The 19,467-nt window shown below is 41.1% G+C and overlaps 1 protein-coding gene across 1 annotated transcript; it reads right to left on the bottom strand.

Annotated features, from left to right (window-relative positions):
• Positions 1-14,063: 14,063 nt before the first annotated feature.
• LOC139381900 (homeobox protein koza-like) lies at positions 14,064-15,690 on the bottom strand. The gene is made up of 2 exons (XM_071125756.1): positions 15,342-15,690; positions 14,064-14,873 (listed from the first exon to the last, which is right to left on the bottom strand). Exons 1-2 carry the CDS (start codon positions 15,688-15,690, stop codon positions 14,359-14,361), a joined length of 864 nt encoding a protein of 287 aa, XP_070981857.1. The 3' UTR covers positions 14,064-14,358.
• Between the last annotated feature and the right edge of the window lie 3,777 nt (positions 15,691-19,467).

A 19,467-nucleotide genomic window follows, 5' to 3' on the forward strand; every position in this document is an offset into this window, starting at 1 on the left:
TTGCTATTTAATAGGAATGTATTAATTTATAATTTATTTAATTCAATGCATGAATTCCATAATTTTCAAGCCTTAAAGGTATTTAGGGAAAGAGATACAGTGTATCAGAAATACAACCAACAAGTTGTTACTATCATACATATAATTTTTACAAGAGAAACTGTGTGGGCTACCCTGTATTGGGTTTGGTGTGGGCTAGCCCATGTCGGGCTGGTGTGGGCTTGATGTGGGCTAGCCCATGCCCACCTTGCCCACCAAATACCCACATTGGGCCAATGGGGTCAAGTTTGCTGGGTAAAGCCTGAGTTGGGAGGACTAGGCAGACAGGGTGAGTAGAGGAAGAGAGGTGGTAAGTAGTTTCTGAGTGAGTGTGGTTGTTATCGGTTTGTGATAGTGGATGTTGCTCTGTGTCAAAGCTTCTCAATGCTCTACTTGTCTCTGCTTATCACCACTAATTAAAACATCTAAATTCCTCTGGTCAAAGCTCTGGGCTGAGGGAGTGTGTGTTAGAGAGAGAGAGAGTGTGTGGGAGCGGTCAGAGGCGATGTAGCAGGTTGGAGGATATCATCCACTTAGCTGGCCTTCTATGGACAGGAGGCTTCACAAATATTCACCCTGGCCTGGCTTGGCCTGGCCTGCCCTGCCAAAAGGCAGCTGGCTAAATATCCGAATCCACTCATTTGAAGGTGTGTCCACATACTTTTGTATATATAGTATACGAAAGAACACACACACTCCCCTGAGTCATAGTGTGAGCCTCTATTTTGGGAACCCAAGTTTCGGGTCAGTGTCATTCACAGCTCACACCTGTGGAGGGGGCCGGTGACACACACACACACACACACACAAACACACACACACACAAACACACACCGCCCCCCGGACACACATTCCTTGAAAAGCTACTCCTGATCCTGAACCCCCCCCCCCACACACACACATAGCATGTCCAAGACAAGGGAACATATTGTAGATGTTTCTGTGAGAGTATCTCTCCTGAAGGAAGTGTAGCCATGAGTTTCTTTTTAAGTTGAGTTGAGAAATATTTACTTCTATGTCCAAGCAAAGTGCCATATTTACGCATGTTGCCCCTGTTTTTACCAGAAATAAACAACACATGGTGTAAGTAAACAAATAAGTAGATCATATTAGAAATATTAGATAACATAGATGTGAGGGCGGGAGGAAGGTCCAGGTTGAAGCTTGGTTTTAGAGGTTTCTACTTTGATAAAATACCACTGGGTTTTGAACCAAGATCAACTGCACAACTCGGGCTCTTTTAGATCTGCGACAAGGGATTGTTGTTAGTGTTGTTATCAGACTCGGGAAAGTTTGTCTGTCCAGTCTAGTGCATCTTGTCTAGTGTCTATCTATCTGAAGAAACTTACTTCCTCATAATCTAATGGACTCCACTCAAACACTATAGTCCTTCTAGTGATCATAAATAACCCTGATTTCTCCTTCCCCTGGGTGGTCTCATCTATCAGACTGCCTTTACTAATCCTCACTATGACCCCTCCCAATGCTTTAGAACACACACACACAGAGAGAGAGAGAGAGAGAGAGAGAGAGAGAGAGAGAGAGAGAGAGAGAGAGAGAGAGAGAGAGAGAGAGAGAGAGAGAGAGAGAGAGAGAGTAAAAGAGAGAGAGCAAGGGAAAGAGGGAGAGAGAGGGAAAGAGGGAAAGAGGGAGAGAGAGGGAAAGAGGGAAAGAGGGAGAGAGAGAGAGAGAGAGAGAGAGAGAGAGAGAGAGAGAGAGAGAGAGAGAGAGAGAGGAAAAAATGTGAATTTTCGAACTTCAGAATGACATGAAATCAAAACAAGTTAATTTAAGAGAGACTGCAAACATTTCAGAAAGGTCAAGGGAGAATTCAATCAAAGCCGTATTTAGGGAAATGTTCCTGGGTCAAAAAGTTATTTCTGTATGAAGTACAGTCAATTTTCCTAGGTAAAATCTAAAAGATTATTATTGTTACCTAACAGCATATAATACAATCCCACAGCCGACACCAATGTAATATAAGAGGAAATCACGTATCATGAGTAATCATTCAATGAACCATCCATTTTTATGTGAAATATGAGAGAAAACCCTCGTCTTTGGGGGAAAATGTGGTTGTCTGTGATGGATACAACACACCCAGAGGGGAGGAGATCTCTTATGGTTTTACTGTAAATGTTTACATTCCTACATGCTGCGATGCTATCAGCTAATAGTTTCTGGAACAGAACAGAGCAGTCCTCTGAGTGGGAATATTGGCTGTGTGTGTGTGTGTGTCTGTGTGTGCGTGTGTGTGTCTATGTGTGCATGTGTGTGTGAAGCACTAATGCGGCTGGGGAGACAGGGTCCGGGGAAGCAGCTCTGTCTTTTAAACAGAGGTATTAACCATGACCCATCTACTTCCTGAGTCCTGACCCAAGTCTGCCCTGGGACAACACATTAACGCCTGCACACACACTTACACACACTCCCCCCACCCCACCCTTTTCACCTTTAAACACACAAACACATTCCCCCCACCACCCTTTTCACCTTTAAACACACACACTCCCCCCACCCCACCCTTTTCACCTTTAAACACACAAACACATTCCCCCCACCACCCTTTTCACCTTTAAACACACACACTCCCCCCACCCCACCCTTTCACCTTCAAACACCCCCCCCCCCCACCCTTTTCACCTTTAAACACACACACTTCCCCCCCACCCATTTCACCTTTAAACACACACACTTCCCCCCCACCCATTTCACCTTTAAACACACACACCTCCCCCCCACCCATTTCACCTTTAAACACACACACTTCCCCCCCACCCATTTCACTTTTAAACACACAAACACATTCCCCCCTTCACCCTTTTCACTTTTAAACACACACACTCCCCCCACCCCACCCTTTCACCTTTAAACACACACTCCCCCCACACCACCCTTTTCACCTTTAAACACACACACTCCACGTTCAGTAGGCCTAGTTAAATCTCTTTGGATAGATTGATGTTGTTCCATCCTCACCCAGCATCTGTGGGAGGTTTGTAATGGAAATATCCTTTGACAGTCAGTGCTTACAGTTGTTGTATAGTTGTTTTTTTATTTCACCTTTATTTAACCAGGTAGACCAGTTGAAAACAAGTTCTCATTTACAACTGCGACCTGGCCAAGATAAAGCAAAGCAGTGTAACACAAACAACACAGAGTTGCACATGGGAAAAACAAACGTACAATCAATAACACAATAGAAAAATCTATGTACAGTGTGTGCAAATGTAGTAAGATTAGGGCAGTAAGGCAATAAATTGTCCATAGTGGCAAAATAATGACAATTTAGCAATTGAACACTGGAGTGATAGATGTGCAGATGATGAATGTGCAAGTAGAGATACCAGGGTGCAAAGGAGCAAAAAAATAAATAACAATATGGGGATGAGGTAGTTGGGTGGGCTATTTTCAGATGGGTTGTGTACAGGTGCAATGATCGTTAAGCTACTCAGGCAGCTGATGCTTAAAGTTAGTGAGGGAGATATAAGACAGATTGTGAACAGTGTGAGATCTCTGAGCCTAGCTCTTACAAAGCGTTGTAGTGTAGCAGAGACTGCAGTGTGTCTGTGTGTTTGTGTCTGCACACACGTCCATACATGTGTGTTTGTGTGTGTGCAGTGGCATCATACACTCCAAAAACCTATGGGAGCACAAAGTACGTGAGGATGGCTGGGAGGTTGTAAATTGAAAAAAAAAAAGTCATTTTTCAAACATCTGAAACAGATTTTTCCTGCCATCTAGAGCCATAATCATTATTCTTAATTCTATATAAAACATGTATATTTTTCTGCATATCTAAGCATACCTCTTGAGCTGTCTGTATCCTGGTGGTTCTTTTTTTTAAGAAACTAAATATGCTTCTATGCATCTCTGCTAAAATCTGGGTAAAAGATTGAAAGGACTTTTATTCAGTATAATTAGTGATTGCTTGCGTTTCTAAAGTCTACCAACCTTGTCAGCAGGCTTGTCAGCTAAGATATACTAAACAAAAATATAAATGTAACATGCAACAATTTCAAAGATTTTACTGAGTAACAGTTCATGTAAGGAAATCAGTCAATTAAAATACATTAATTAGGCCCTATTCTATGGATTTCACATGACTGGGTAGGGGTGCAGCCATGGGTGGGCCTGGGAAGGCATAGCCAGGCCCAACCAATCAGAATTAGTTTTTATCCACAAAAGGGTTTTATTACAGACAGAAATCCTCCTCAGCATCCCCCCAACCCCCTCAGACGATCCCACAGTTGAAGAAGACAGATGTGGATGTCCTGGGCTGGCGTGGTTAAACGTGTCTGAGGTTGTGAGGCCGGTTGGATGTATTGCCAAATTTTCTACAATTATGTTGGAGGCAGCTTATGGTAGACAAATTAACATTAAAATTAACATTAAATTATCATGCAACAGCTCTTGTGGGCATTCCTGCAGTCAGCATGCTAAAACTGCACATTTTAAAATGGCCTTTTATTATCCCCAGCACAAGGTGCACCTGTGTAATAATCATGCTGTTAAATCAGCTTCTTGATATGCCAACATTTCTGTGATTTTTTTTATTTCAGCTCATGAAATATGGGACAAACACTTTACATGTTGTGTTTCTATTCTTGTTCAGTGTAGTTAGACAGGCTTGCTAACTTGATTGAGAGTAGGGATGTTGAAAATTGAAAAAAAATTGAAAAAAAAAATTGAAAAAAAAATCTTACTGTTTAAACAGCCATTTCCATAGTGAGCTAGCAAGGGATGGAGAGAGAGGGGAGGGGCACAGTATAGGCAGGTCGGATGCCACGCAGACCGTCAGAACTGTGCACTAGGCCTATCTATTGGCAATCAAAAGCTGTATCTCACAATTTCTTGGCTGGCAATGTCTCACAATTTTGGTAAAGCAGGGCCTATCATCAATCAATAGGCTAGGATAATCTACACACAACAGACCGAAGACTGAACACATACTCTCATCATTAATGAAGAGAAAGAGTAGGCAAGCCAGCACGAGAGAGATCAAGGAGGGTGCAGGCAGATTGAAACATACCCCTATGTCTTAATAATCTGTATCTAGCAATTTCTTGTCTTGCATGCCTTGCCAATTTTCCAAAATAGCCTAAAATGTGTCTTCCTCTCTGGTTGAGACTGGGAAACTATCCAGGCTAGCTGAAGCCAATCTTCCTAAAATTGCTAGGTGGCCAGTAGTATTACAGAGAGACAACAACAACAACCACAAAAAATGTAATATATTTCCTATGTGCATGACACCTCTGTGTGTGTGCGCGTACGTGTATGCATGTGTGTGTGCTGTCTGGGTGAGTGTTTCATTGTATCTATGTCTCACCCTCAGTACATTCCACCCTGCTGAGAGCTGCGCTACTGTAGCAAACTTCTAAGACAACAAAGGATTAGTGTTTCCAATACAGATGAGAAATCTAGCAATTAATTAATTAATTGTGTTAAGTACAGGTACATTGCCTGTCCCGACGTGGTGTTAAAACAGGTAGAAATCTCTCCCCAACATTGACTTTGTTTTTAGTCCCATTTTCTTCACACTAAAAAAAATCCAGTCTATTCTCCAAACACGCTTTCTTCTCACTGAGTTTTTCCCCCCTCTGTCAGTCTGTCTCTGCCCTCCCTCTCGCATCCTCTCTATTTCTCTACTCACCTTTCTCCCACTCATCTCTATCACTCCACTGGGCACAGACATCACAAATCAACGTCTATTACACATTGGTTCAACTTAATTGAAATGAAGTGGAAACTAAGTTGATTCAACCACTGTGTGCCTAGTGGGTCCTCTCTTTGTCTCACTCACTCACTCTCTATCTGTTTTACGAGCCTCTTCACGTCAAACAGCAGGGAAGCGTGAAGGCGATACTTGGCTCTCGCTCTCAGACTGAATGTTTACATACTTGTGCATTATATATGTATAGATAAACACAGACGTTAGCTTGCTGACCCAGGCCGTCTCTCACCTAACCACTACCAAAAGAGGCTGAAGGGTCTAGATATGCAGGCTTTTGATCCAATGTCCAACCAGCACTAACACACCTGTTTCAGTAATAAACTAATCATGGTCTTCAGTTGGGATTTGGGACCATGACCATGCTGTCAATGATGTAATGATGTAATGATAACTCTAATCACCCAAGTGTTCTGTTGTCACATGAATGTAACCACCCTGTAAATGTCAATAGATGTCACTTGATGATGGTCCATTAATTACAAGGTGTTGTCTCTCCTCCCCAGAACCATGTATGTACAATACCAGCTACACTTGATAGCTTAGAGTGGTAAATCTGATCTGAAAGAGATGAATGAGGCTTGGGCAGCTGCCAGTGTCATGCCCAAGGTGAGAGTAAATCTGTCTTACAAACAGGTTGGAGGCCTAGTGGGTGTGTCGCATGTAGGTAGGCAGACAGGGTGATGGAGATTTTCACTACAGCTGCAATACAACTACTACCGATAAAGCATTGGAATACTTCAAGTAATGATGAATACTTGATTTATGTTGTTAGGGAGAAGAACTCACCTTATCCAAAAGTACTGAGGTTTCACCTACCTAAGGGATGCCACGGCAGCCATTTTCTGCCCAAACTCTCCCCACGCATCAGTTAAGAGAGAAGTGAATCATTTTTCATGTCAATTAGCAGACATAGCATGAGGCGTGAGAAGCACTCTACAACCTGACTTACCTGGGTAACTGCCAACTCAGGAAATCACATCTGTGCTTTTTTTTAAAAGCAGACCTCTAGATGTGCATTGAAACCACAATAATTTAGCCTACAGAGAATGCACTCATTATTCTTTGACTATGTAGAATGCACACAACATTACGAAGTTCCCATCTTAAAGTAGGCCTAATGTCGCTTTGAGCATTCCTCATTCCTTGTTCTATATCCCATTTGCCCCTTAACTCCATCCAACATACATATTTATATTTAGTTAAACTGCAGTAGCTAACCCCTCGACACAGCCTGGTCTCATAGACTAGACATAGCATAGTAAATGTAAATCTGGGACACTCAAATTAGTGATGTGTTACGTTTAGTATGGTTGCGTAAGACCAGGAACAGAAACGGAACTTGGAAAGAAAGTGATCCATACTGTACTAAATCTTTGCCTGTGTGTGCTACCTGCCCCTCCCCATCCGAAGCATAGGCTACTGTACTAACGTTACAAGCTTGATTCAGAAGAAAGGGAGAAAGATGTTAAATTAGCTAGAGAATGGATGAATGTGTTCAATGCTAGTTAAGGATACTATAGGCCTAGTTGTCACGTTATCACGTTCCATGTAAGACGTGTGTAAAGTTCTGGTGCCGCTCTGCACACACAAGCTTGTTAGCTAGCTAGCTCAAAGGACATTCAAAGTTCCTCCATAGAAGCCACTCCTCCCTAGTATAATTCTGTGGACCTAATTCATATAATGCATGTCATAACAAGATGCCCAGCTCTTCAAGCCTCCTTCTCAACATCCCCCCACCCGCACAATTTCAGTTGCATCTTGCACCATAGTCTACACTTGTCTTTCCACCACACGTGTAAACAACTAGCTTGCCTGCTCTATCTGCACTGATTGGTGAAGTCATTTAATGAGCTAAATGTAAAAAACTGTTGATTTCACAGGTTGAAAAATGAACAGAAAGGAACAATTTAAACTAGTACTTTTGGGGGTATGAACGAACTGGTTCAGAACTTTACTTAGCTATTCGGAACAGTGGAACAAAATGCAAAATAACACAGAAGATTACTTAAGGCAAAAACGAGAGTAGGATGGTTGGTTGGTTGGTTGGGTATCTTTGAATCTCACCATGGACAACCTTTGCATTTTAGCTAATTAGCAATTTTGAAACTGTTTACTACTTTTTTGCTACTTTCAACTACTTAAGATGTTAGCTAACCCTTCCCCTAACCCTAACCTTAACCCTTTAACCTAACTCCTAATCCCAACCTTAACCCAAAGCTTAACCCCTAACTCTAACCTCTAGCCTATCTAACGTTAGCCACCTAGCTAACTTTAGTCACAACAATTTGGAATTCATAGCATATGTTTTGCAAATTTGTAACATATTGTATGAATTGCAATTTGTAATTTATCATATTAATTGTAATTTGTAACATATTATATGAAATGGATGATGGACATCCACAAACGAATACATACCATACGAAAGGTAACATATCCTACTAATTGCAGCGTCCTGGATCGACCTTTACTATGTTACGTCTACCACTGAGTCCAGGTTGCTCAGCAGGGCCTATTACAGTGAGATGAGGGTTTAGTCTGTACAGTCTTTTCAGCATAGCATGATTAATGTAGATCTGTCCTGAGCAGCAGAGCTGTGTGGTGCAACACCGACACGCTCTATTGAAGCTATCTGACTCATGCAGCTGGGCCTAGAGCAGGGAATTTACAACAGCAGTAAACACACATTCATACCTGTAATACACTGAGTGTACAAAACATTAAGGACTCCTGCTCTTTCCATGACATACAGTGACCAGGTGAATCCAGGTGAAAGCTATGAATCTATTATTGAAGTCACTTGTTAAATCCACTTCAATCAGTGTAGATGAAGGGGTGGAGACAGGTTGAAGAAAGATTTTCAAGTCTTGAGACAATTGAGACAATGTGTGTTTATGTGTGCCATTCAGAGGGTGAATGGGAAAGACAAAATATTTAAGTGCCTTTGAACGGGCGGTATGGTAGTAGGTGCCAAGCACACCGGTTTGTGTCAAGGTGTTCTTAATGTTTTGTATGCTCAGTGTATGTAAGAGTATATGGTATGGGGTGCCATTTGTAAAATTTAACAGCACCCCATAATATAGCCCCAACACCCAAAATGATCAAGTATCAACACAAGTCAGTGAAGTCTACACTTTCGGATCATTTTTTGTTATTATTTTTGACCTCAACTCATACATCTGAAGAGACAGCGGATTCAGAACAAGAGTTAACAAGCTAGGCTACAAACACAGCAGACAAAACTCCACAGAGTAAGACATACATTTTATGATAATTTAGTGGAATAGATACAGTGCCACCGGAATTATGCTTTTAGACATTTTGAATTAAAACATTTATAAAAAAAATGTCCATCTGAAATGTTAGCAAGTCACATAATAAATTGCATGGACTCACTCTGTCTGCAATAACAGTGTTTAACATTTTTTTTTTTAACTACTTCATCTCTGTACAATTATCAGTCTAGCAGTGAACTTCAAACACAGATTCAACCACACAGAGCAGGGAGGTTTTCCAATACCTTGCAAGAAGGGCACCTATTGGTAGATGGGTAAAAAAAAAAAGCAGACATTGAATATCCCTTTGAGCATGGTGAAGTTATTCATTGCACTGTGGATGGTGTATCAATACACCCAGTCACTACAAATATACAGGCGTCCTTCCAAACTCAGTTGCCGGAGAGGAAGGACAACGCTCATGGATTTCCCCATGAGGCCAATGGTGAATTTAAAACAGTTACAGAGTTGAATCGCTGTGATAGGAGAGAACTGAGGATTGCTCAATAACATTGTAGTTACATTAGTTACACAATACTAACCTAAATGACAGAGTGAAAATAAGAAGCCTGTACAGAATACAAATATTACAAAACATGCATCCTGTTTGCAATAAGGCACTAAAGTAAAACTGAAAAAGATGTGGCAAAGAAATTAACTTTATGTCCTGAAAACAAAGCGTTAATTTTGGAGCAAATCCAACACAACACATCACTGAATATCACTCTTCATTTTTTTCAAGCATGGTGGTGGCTGCATCATGTTATGGATATGCTTGTCATCGGCAAGGACTTTTCAGGATAAATAGAAACGGAATAGAGCTAAGCACAGGCAAAATCCTATAGGAAAACCTGATTCAGTCTGATTTCTAACAAGACACTGGGAGACAAATTGACCTTTCAGCAGGACAATAACCTAGTTACAGTTTTGACTTAAATCAGCTTGAAAATCTATGGCATGACTTGAAAATGGCCGTCTAGCAATGATCAACAAACAACTTGACAGAGCTTGAAGAATTGTAATAATAATGTGCAAACATTGTACACCCAGAAAGACGCTAAGGTGTAATCTCTGCCAAAGGTGATTCTAAAGTGTTGACTCAGGGGGTTGAATACTTACATAATTAAGTTATATTAGTGTTTTATTTAAAAAAAACATTTTTTTTTTTACAAATGTTGGAATTTTTCTTCCACTTTGACATTACAGAATATTTTGTGTAGAAAAATATTTTGTCTTGAAAAAAAAAAGACAAATCCATTTAAATTCCACCTACAAAATGAGAAAAAAGTCAGGGGTTGTGAATACTTTCTGAAAGCACTGTACAAGTTTATGTAGTGCACTTTTTAATTCGTGGGGAACACACTTTTTTTTATTTTGTGTACATCACGTGTTTTTATTATGTGTGTAGGCAGCCCTACACTACACATTTGCAAGTCGTGTACACATGTTTGTATTTTGTGAACATTACACGTTTTTGATTATACACTTTCATCCAGGTTTATTAGGTCAGGATTCAAGTTTAAATGAGTAACTTAAATTATACTTTTTAATATGTATTTTAATGAAAATTATTATGATTGTATTACGATTGGTTTGTTGTACCTGTATTATCAATAGGGAAATGTATGATTAGCCTATATGAATTACAGGTATACTATTAATATGATATTGATTTAGGCCTACCATTCAACCACGGTCACTATTTATGGTCCTTAATGACAATACTATCCGAGATCTGTTTGGAAAATCACTTACAACCCTGTGGAGAAGGTAGGGGACATTTGCACACTTTAACCACAAAACAAATCAGGGCCGTGTCAACAGCACGTATTTAGTTAGATTCATTGTGATTTTTGGCTCAACATTTTGAAAGCGTGAAAGTGTCTAAAATGAAAATGTAATAAATATAAACTAACCAAACTAGTCTATCCTCCTCTATGATAACACACTACATACGCCGAAACACACATAACATGCACACACATGCATACTGACGCCACACACACACACACACACACACACACACACACACACACACACACACACACACACACACACACACACACACACACACACACACACACACACACACACACACACACAGCTAAGGGACATCCTGTTGTATTAAATATATTTAATATATATTTTATATTTTATTTTTATTTCCACACTCACCACATAAGTTGCTGCTACTGTCTATTATCTTATCATGTTGCCTCGTCACTTTACCCCTACCTATATGTACAGTACATAGCTGCCTCAATTACATTGCACCCTGCACATTGACTTCGTATTGGTACTCCCTGTATATATGTTATTTTCTACTCCCTATATAAAGGCTAGTCATGTTATTTTGACTCGTTATTTTTATTCGTTATTCACTGTGTATTTATTCCTCGTGTCACTATTTCAATTTTGTATTTTATTTTTTATATATTTTTTTATATTTTTATATTATAATATATTATCTTATATTATATGTGGCCGGCGGGGTAGCCTAGTAGTTCGAGCGGTGGACTAACAACCAGAAGGTTTCAAGTTCAAACCCCCGAGCTGACAAGGTACAAATCTGTCGTTCTGCCCCTGAACAGGCAGGGGTGTAAGTCGTGTACACATGTTTATATTTTGTGAACATTACACGTTTTTGATTATACACTTTCATCCAGGTTTATTAGGTCAGGATTCAAGTTTAAATGAGTAACTTAAATTATACTTTTTAATATGTATTTTAATGAAAATTATTATGATTGTATTACGATTGGTTTGTTGTACCTGTATTATCAATAGGGAAATGTATGATTAGCCTATATGAATTACAGGTATACTATTAATATGATATTGATTTAGGCCTACCATTCAACCACGGTCACTATTTATGGTCCTTAATGACAATACTATCCGAGAACTGTTTGGAAAATCACTTACAACCCTGTGGAGAAGGTAGGGGACATTTGCACACTTTAACCACAAAACAAATCAGGGCCGTGTCAACAGCACGTATTTAGTTAGATTCATTGTGATTTTTGGCTCAACATTTTGAAAGCGTGAAAGTGTCTAAAATGAAAATGTAATAAATATAAACTAACCAAACTAGTCTATCCTCCTCTATGATAACACACTACAGACGCCGAAACACACATAACATGCACACACATGCATACTGACGCCACACACACACACACACACACACACACACACACACACACACACACACACACACACACACACACACACACACACACACACACACACACACACACACACACACACACACACACACACACACACACACACACACACACACACACGCACACACACACACCCTAACCCACTGTTCCTAGGCCGTCATTGAAAATAAGAATTTGTTCTTAACTGACTTGCCTAGTAAAATCAACATAAATAAAACAACTTTGGATTCGAAGTAAGCATTTCACTCTTAGTCAGTGCACGTCTTTGAGTCATTCAAAGACTCAATAATGGACACTTACTGACAGTTGTGGCTGCGTTGCGTGATGTAGCGGAGTTGGACTAGTAACCAAAAGGTTGCAAAATCGAGTCCTCGAGCTGACAAGGTACAAATCTGTCGTTCTTCCCACGAACAAGATTCAGGAACACCGTTCCTAGGCCGTCATTGAAAAGAAGAATTTGTTCTTAACTGACTTGCCTAGTTAAATAAAGGTAAAATGTATTGTTGTCTGTGCCCAATAATGTTAGATAACCATGTTTTGTGCTGCTGTCATGTTGTGTTGTTACCATGCTGTTGTCATGTGTTGCTGCCTTGCTATGTTAGGTCTCTCTTTGTGGTGTGTTGTCTCTCTTGTAGTGAGTGATGTGTGTTTTGTCCGATACATATTTTTTGATCCCAGCCCTCAGCCCCGCAGGAGGCCTTTTGCCTTTTGGTAGGCCGTCATTGAAAATAAGAATTTGTTCTTAACTGACTTGCCTAGTTAAATAAAGGTTAAATAAAAATATAGTCTATACCTGTTGTCTACGAAGCATGTGACAAATAACATGTGATTTGATACCTTTACATTCTAAGCCTCATATTCAATTTTAAAATGGGGTTGTTTTTAAACCTAGAATGTTTAGATTTTAGAATGTCGGTGATTCAATTTAGTTACTTGTAGTCTTCAAGAGCTCGACCATGGGCTAATAATAACCATGTTCAAACGCATTACGTCCTCATTAGTGCAACGTCTTTTGCACGTCATGTTGTGTAAGTTTTCTGTTCACATATTGTGGGTTCAACTTCTAACAGGCAGCTAAATGCAGAAACAATGCAGATATTATTGTTACTTATATTGTGTCTGCCATGATGAAATTCGTTATCAATCCTTAAGAATGTTTGGAAAAAATCCCACAATATTTTGAAATCCATATATTTGTTTTTTCCTCTTACGAATTTAATAATTTCATGAAGATGGATGTTGGCTTAATTTGGACAATTACAATCCTTATTTTACCTAAGTATTTCAATTGTATTTGTGTTGTATCAATGTTTTAACGAATCTATTGCATATATGCGATCGACTAATGTGAAAAGTTATTAGACCTATTAAGTTCAAGGCTTAGATCGAGAAGGATATCAAAGGTGTATGAAAATGTTAGAAATGTAAATTGTGTTTATTTCGATTTAGCACTTGTTATTAGCCTATATTGTTTCATAATCCTAAAGTAACCTATATTCCTCATGTAGCCTAGTGGTTATATCGTTGGGCCAGTAACGAAAGGTTGCTTGATCGAATCCCTGAGCTGACAAGGTAAAAATATGTCCTTCTACCTCTGAGCAAGGCAGTACTGTTCCCCGGGCGTCGTAGATGTCGATTATGGCAGTCCCCGCACCTCTCTGATTTGGAGGGGTTAGGTTAAATGCGGAAGACAGTTGAATGTACCCCTTTCCTGTTTTATAATGAGTTATCAACTTTGTGTGTGTGTTAACAATGTCATTAGGATAATGATGACTCCCAACTAGTTTTTAAGCTTTATTTAGTTATTAGTTGGCTATACAATTAAACTCGATGCACATTCCTGCGTAATAATTCCAATATTGTTTTCTAGGCTACTACATCTTGCTGTATCCATCAATGTTGTCAGTGTAATGTCTATAGGCCCATTTGCCTTGCAGTATACAGTATCAAAAAGCTCCCTGTGCTTTGAAACGACCTCACTCTCCAATAGAGAATAAAGAAAGTATTTAGCTACACATAGACGCATGTAGAAATGTCGTCTGGTTATCCAGTGCCTTTTTCATATTTTAGTAAGTCCATAAAGTTAATGAATGCCATGAGGAATTGTAGCTACACCATTGTGTCAATGCATCCCCCCACAAAGCGCATTGCTAGAGATTCCTGTCTGGAAGCAGTACATGTAGGGGTTGTATCCATATTGGTAGGCCGTATATAGTGGCAGAGCAGGCGGACGATTCAGCTCGTCCCCTCGGTACTGTCTCTGATCGTCTCGAACCAGGATCTTCACCGCCACTTTCTTAGCCAGTGTGGCTGGTGTAGAGGAGCTACAAGCGGCAATTTCGGCCGCCATCTGCCGCCGTTTGGTCTTATATCTCCGGTTCTGGAACCAGATTTTCACCTGGGTTTCCGTGAGCTTCAGGGCGCCCGCCAAGTTCGCCCGTTCGGGACCGGACAGGTAGCGCTGCAAGTTAAACCGACGCTCTAGCTCGTAGACCTGCGCGTGGGTGAAGGCCGCACGGGAGCGCTTCTTGTTACCAGATATGGATTGGCCCACGGTGCTGTGACTACTCTCCCTCTCATTCACCTCTTCCTGCCTCTGTTTGTCCTGATAGATACTGGGTTGTTTGTTGTTTATGTCTGTATTGGAAGAAAGAGAAAAGTAAAAGCTCTTGTGGTTATTTGGCAAACAGGCGACCTCTTTATTTTTCAAATAGCAACAACGTAGGCTAGCCTATCTTTATCTCTCCAGGACATCGCGTGTTTCCACAAAATGTCCTTCAAGTGAAGATGACTGCAAGTACTTACATTTATGTTTATTACTCAATAAATTAGGCTACAAGTTCAAAGCCAGTAAGTAGGGTTATAATTGTACTCTTAGGCCTATATATATATATTGGCCATATACCACAAACCCCCGAGGTGACTTATTGCTATTATAAACAGCTTACCAACACAATTGGAACAGTACAAAGTCATGTTTTGTCACACCCGTGGAATACGGCTTTCAGCCAATCCGCATTCAGGGCTCGAACCACCCAGTTTATAATTGCATTTAGATTCATGGTCGATATAAATAATATTATAAACAGTTAGAGGGCGAAGTACCTTTTTTGCATGCCATGTGTTCCGCCTCCTCCCCAGTGGACTCTTCACTACCGAACTCGAACGTAGGGTTCCTGATGTCTCCCAAACCAGGAGAGGAACTAATACTTCCTTGGCGGATGTGTTTCATCTCCATCTCATCCCCTTTGTGCTCGTCACTGCAATCCGAAGTGGATGATCCGGGGCCCCTCAAGCTCCCATCCCTGCTCTCGGTTTGCCGGTCCTGGTTGATGGAGGCCAGCTTTAACGTGCAGAGTTCTGTCAGATTCCGTGAAGTTGGAATGTTGTCTCGCGCGTCACGTCCGCGGGTGAGGATGTCCTTGATGGAGAAAGAGGAGCAGTCCAGCGCCATGATAACATTTACGCAAAACCAATTTTTTATCACAACCGAAGTTTTGTTAGGCTACTCTCTCAACCCGCTCTCTAAAGTCGTGCGACCCCCATCCAGAGACCCCTCAAAAGTCTCAAATCTACTGGTATTGATTGGGTTGTCAGTTGCTCTTCTCTCTCGATCTTCTCCGGAGATGATTTAATTGCGGTGAAACAGCCTCTGGTCTAATCAACAGCCGAGGTGTCATTGGATGTCATGTCTGCACTACAACTCTCACTACTGCCATTGAAGCCTGCGCTGATTGGCTGTCTGGCCTAGTTATCCCCGCCCCAGACCGCCTTGCCCTGTACGTCTATCCCTCAAGCGCTTGACTTTATTTGAGGACGGAGAGATACATTTGATAAACTTGCGTCATTTGAAGACAAGGAGGAAAAAACTGCAGTGATTGTATAAGTGTTATGGACTATGAGGGATGGAGGTAGCACAAATTCAGACCTTTAAAACGTATGTTTCAGTTTGACATCAGTTGTTATAGGAATGAGGAGAAAGTAGTGACCGTCAACAGTTATGGGAAAGGTCTGCAGTTGGGGTGATTTTGTTGAGGGCAATCTGTGATGGGCTATTGGCTCGCGGAGCTCTGCAAGATCTAAGAACATTGTACTTGTGTAGCCTACTCTTATCTGGTTTTAATGTGTTATGAAGAATCAATAACAATGGATTTGGAGACCGTCGTGCGCTATAGCCTCACCGCCTCAGGCCTAATAAGCTATCCACACTATAGGAATTGCATAGGCCTATGTATTTCAATATTAGCCTACATTAAATTTAGTAAAGAGGGTGACATTAAAACAGGGAGCTGGCATATAGTATTTAGTTTATAATTTTGGTCCACAAATGTGTACTGCGCCCCTCTGTCCATTTGGTTGTAACTAGTATCAAATAGTTACTTTCATGTGTTTTTTATTTTTCTCATGATTACATTTTTTATAGTCCTAATCACCTTTCCTGTGCTTTTGCCTTGATAAGGATTTGAAGCTGAAATAATGCCTAAAATGGCCTAAACAGTAGGCTATGCATGTCCCATGGATCAAACGCTGCAAAACTTTCAGCGAAATGACTTCAATCAAAGTACTATTTAAAGTTTACTTGTGTACATAACGGATCATATGTCAGGTAAATGTAGTTGACCTATATAATGTAGGTCAGTGTTTGTAAAGTGAGTGAAGCCTGATTACCCTCGTGATTTTCGCAGGTGTGGCATTTCCTGTATTTGTAGAAAGGATGGGCAGAACATTTAGGCCTTAGTAACTTTTGTTATCAGAGGATCTTGCGATATATAACTGTATTAAGAAGACTTTTGTCTGCAGATTGTTTACAGATAGTAGGCCTAACAACAACATAGCTTAGTTATGGTCAAGTGAAGAAAGGAATTGAGAAACCAATGAGCACCTCAATTAGCTTGCGATTTTAGAAAAATGTGAAGGTGAATTGTAAAGTGACTGCCATTGATTTTGAACAGGGGTGTCAAACTCATTCCAAGAAGGGCCGAGTTTCAAATCAAATCAAATCAAAACACATTTTATTTGTCACATGCGCAGAATACAACAGGTTCCGTGAAATGCTTACTTACAAGCCCTTACTTAACCAACAATGCAGTTTTAAGAAAAATAATTGTTAAGAAAGTATTTACTAAAATAAACTGAAGTAAAAAAATATATAAAAATAACAAATACTTAACCCCTTCTACCCCCAAGCCATAAGACTCCTGAACAGCTAATCAAATGGCTACCCAGACTATTTAGATTGTCCCATTTTTACGCTGCTACTACTCTCTGTTTATTATCTATGCATAGTCACTTTACCTCTACCTACATGTACATATTACTTGTGTCCTTGCACATTGACTCTGTATCGGTATCCCCTCGCTACTGTTATTTTATTGTTGCTCTTTAAGAAGCCTTTCGGACTTAAACTTGGCACTCCGGTACCACTTGCCGTGCGGAAGCAGAGAAAACAGTCTATGACTAGGGTGGCTGGAGTCATTGGCAATTTTTAGGGTCTTCCTCTGACACTGCCTGGTATAGAGGTCCTGGATGCCAGTGATGTACTGGGCCGTACGCACTACCCTCTGTAGTACCTTACGGTTGGAGGCCAAGGAGTTTCCATACCAGGCGGTGATGCACCCATGCTCTCGATGGTGCAGCTGTAGAACCTTTTGAGGATCTGAGGACCCATGTCAAATCTTTTCAGTCTCCTGGGGGAGAATAGGTGTTGTCATGCCCTCTTCACAACTGTCTTGGTGTGTTTGGACCATGATAGTTCATTGGTGATGTGGACACCAAGGAACTTGAAGCTCTCAACCTGTTCCATTACAGCCCCTTCGATGAGAATGGGGGCATGCTCGGTGCTCCTTTTCCTGTAATCCACAATCATCTCCTTTGTCTTGATCACTTCGAGGGAGAGGTTGTTATTCTGGCACCACACTGCCAGGTCTCTGACCTCCTCCCTATTGGCTGTCTCATCGTTGTCGGTGTTCAGGCCTACCACTGTTGTGTCATCTGCAAACTCAATGTTGGTGTTGGAGTTGTGCTTGGCCATATAGTCATGAGTGAACAGGGAGTACAGGAGGGGATTGAGCACGCACCCCGAGGGGCCCCTGTGTTGAGGATCAGTGTGGTAGATGTGTTGTTCCCTACCCTTATCGCCTGGGGGCAGCCCATCAGGAAGTCCAGGATCCAATTGCAGAGGGAGGTGTTTAGTCCCAGGGTCCTTAGCTTAGTGATGAGCTTTGAGGGCACTATGGTGTTGAACGCTGAGCTGTAGTCAATGAATAGCATTCTCATGTAGGTGTTCCTTTTGTCCAGGTGGGAAAGGGCAGTGTGGAGTGCAATAGAGGTTGCATCATCTGTGGCTCTGTTGGAGCGGTATGCAAATTGGAGTTGGTCAAGGGTTTCTGGGATAATGGTGTTGATGTGAGCCATGACCACCCTTTCAAAGCACTTCATGGCTACAGACAGGTCTACAGGGCTACAGGTCTGTAGTCATTTAGGCAGTTTACCTTGGTGTTCTTGGGCACAGGGACTATGTTGGTCTGCTTGAAACATGTTGGTATTACAGACTCAGACAGGGAGAGGTTGAAAATGTCAGTGAAGACACTTGCCAGTTGGTCAGCGCATGCTTTGAGTACACATCCTGGTAATCCATCTGGCCCTGCGGCCTTGTGAATGTTGACCTGTCTAAAGCTCTTAGTCACATCGGCTACAGAGAGCGTGATCACACAGTCGTCCTGAACAGCTGATGATCTCATACATGCTTCAATATTGCTTGCCTCGAAGCGAGCAAGCAATATTGATACCAGCTAGTCTGGTAGGCTCGTCTGGTAGGCTCGTGTCACTGGGCAGCTCTCGGTTGTGCTTCCCTTTGTAGTCTGTAATAGTTTGCAAGCCCTGCCACATCCGACAAGTGTCGGAGCCAGTGTAGTACGGAGCCAGTGTAGTACGATTCAATCTTAGTCCTGTATTGACGCATTGCCTGTTTGATGGTTCGTCGGAGGGCATAGCGGGATTTCTTATAATCATATCAAATCAAATTGTATTAGTCACCTGTGCCAAATACAACAGTTTTAGACCTTACAGTGAAATGCTTACTTATGAGCCCCTAACCAACAGTGCAGTTAAAACAAATATGGATAAGAATAAGAGATAAAAGTATCAAGTAATTAAAGAGCAGCAGTAAAAAATAACAATATATACAGAGGGGTGCCGGTACAGAGTCAATGTGCGGGGGCACCGGTTAGTT

This window comes from Oncorhynchus clarkii, chromosome 23 (genome assembly GCF_045791955.1).
Source record: "Oncorhynchus clarkii lewisi isolate Uvic-CL-2024 chromosome 23, UVic_Ocla_1.0, whole genome shotgun sequence".
Taxonomy (NCBI): Eukaryota; Metazoa; Chordata; class Actinopteri; order Salmoniformes; family Salmonidae; genus Oncorhynchus; species Oncorhynchus clarkii.

Bases quoted from the DNA above. Each gene is read 5' to 3' on its own strand.
- LOC139381900 (XM_071125756.1), bottom strand. From the start codon at position 15,690: ATGGCGCTGGACTGCTCCTCTTTCTCCATCAAGGACATCCTCACCCGC. The intron at 14,874-15,341 runs GTACTTCGCCCT...CTTCCAATACAG, and splicing joins ACACATGGCATGCAAAAAAG to ACATAAACAACAAACAACCC.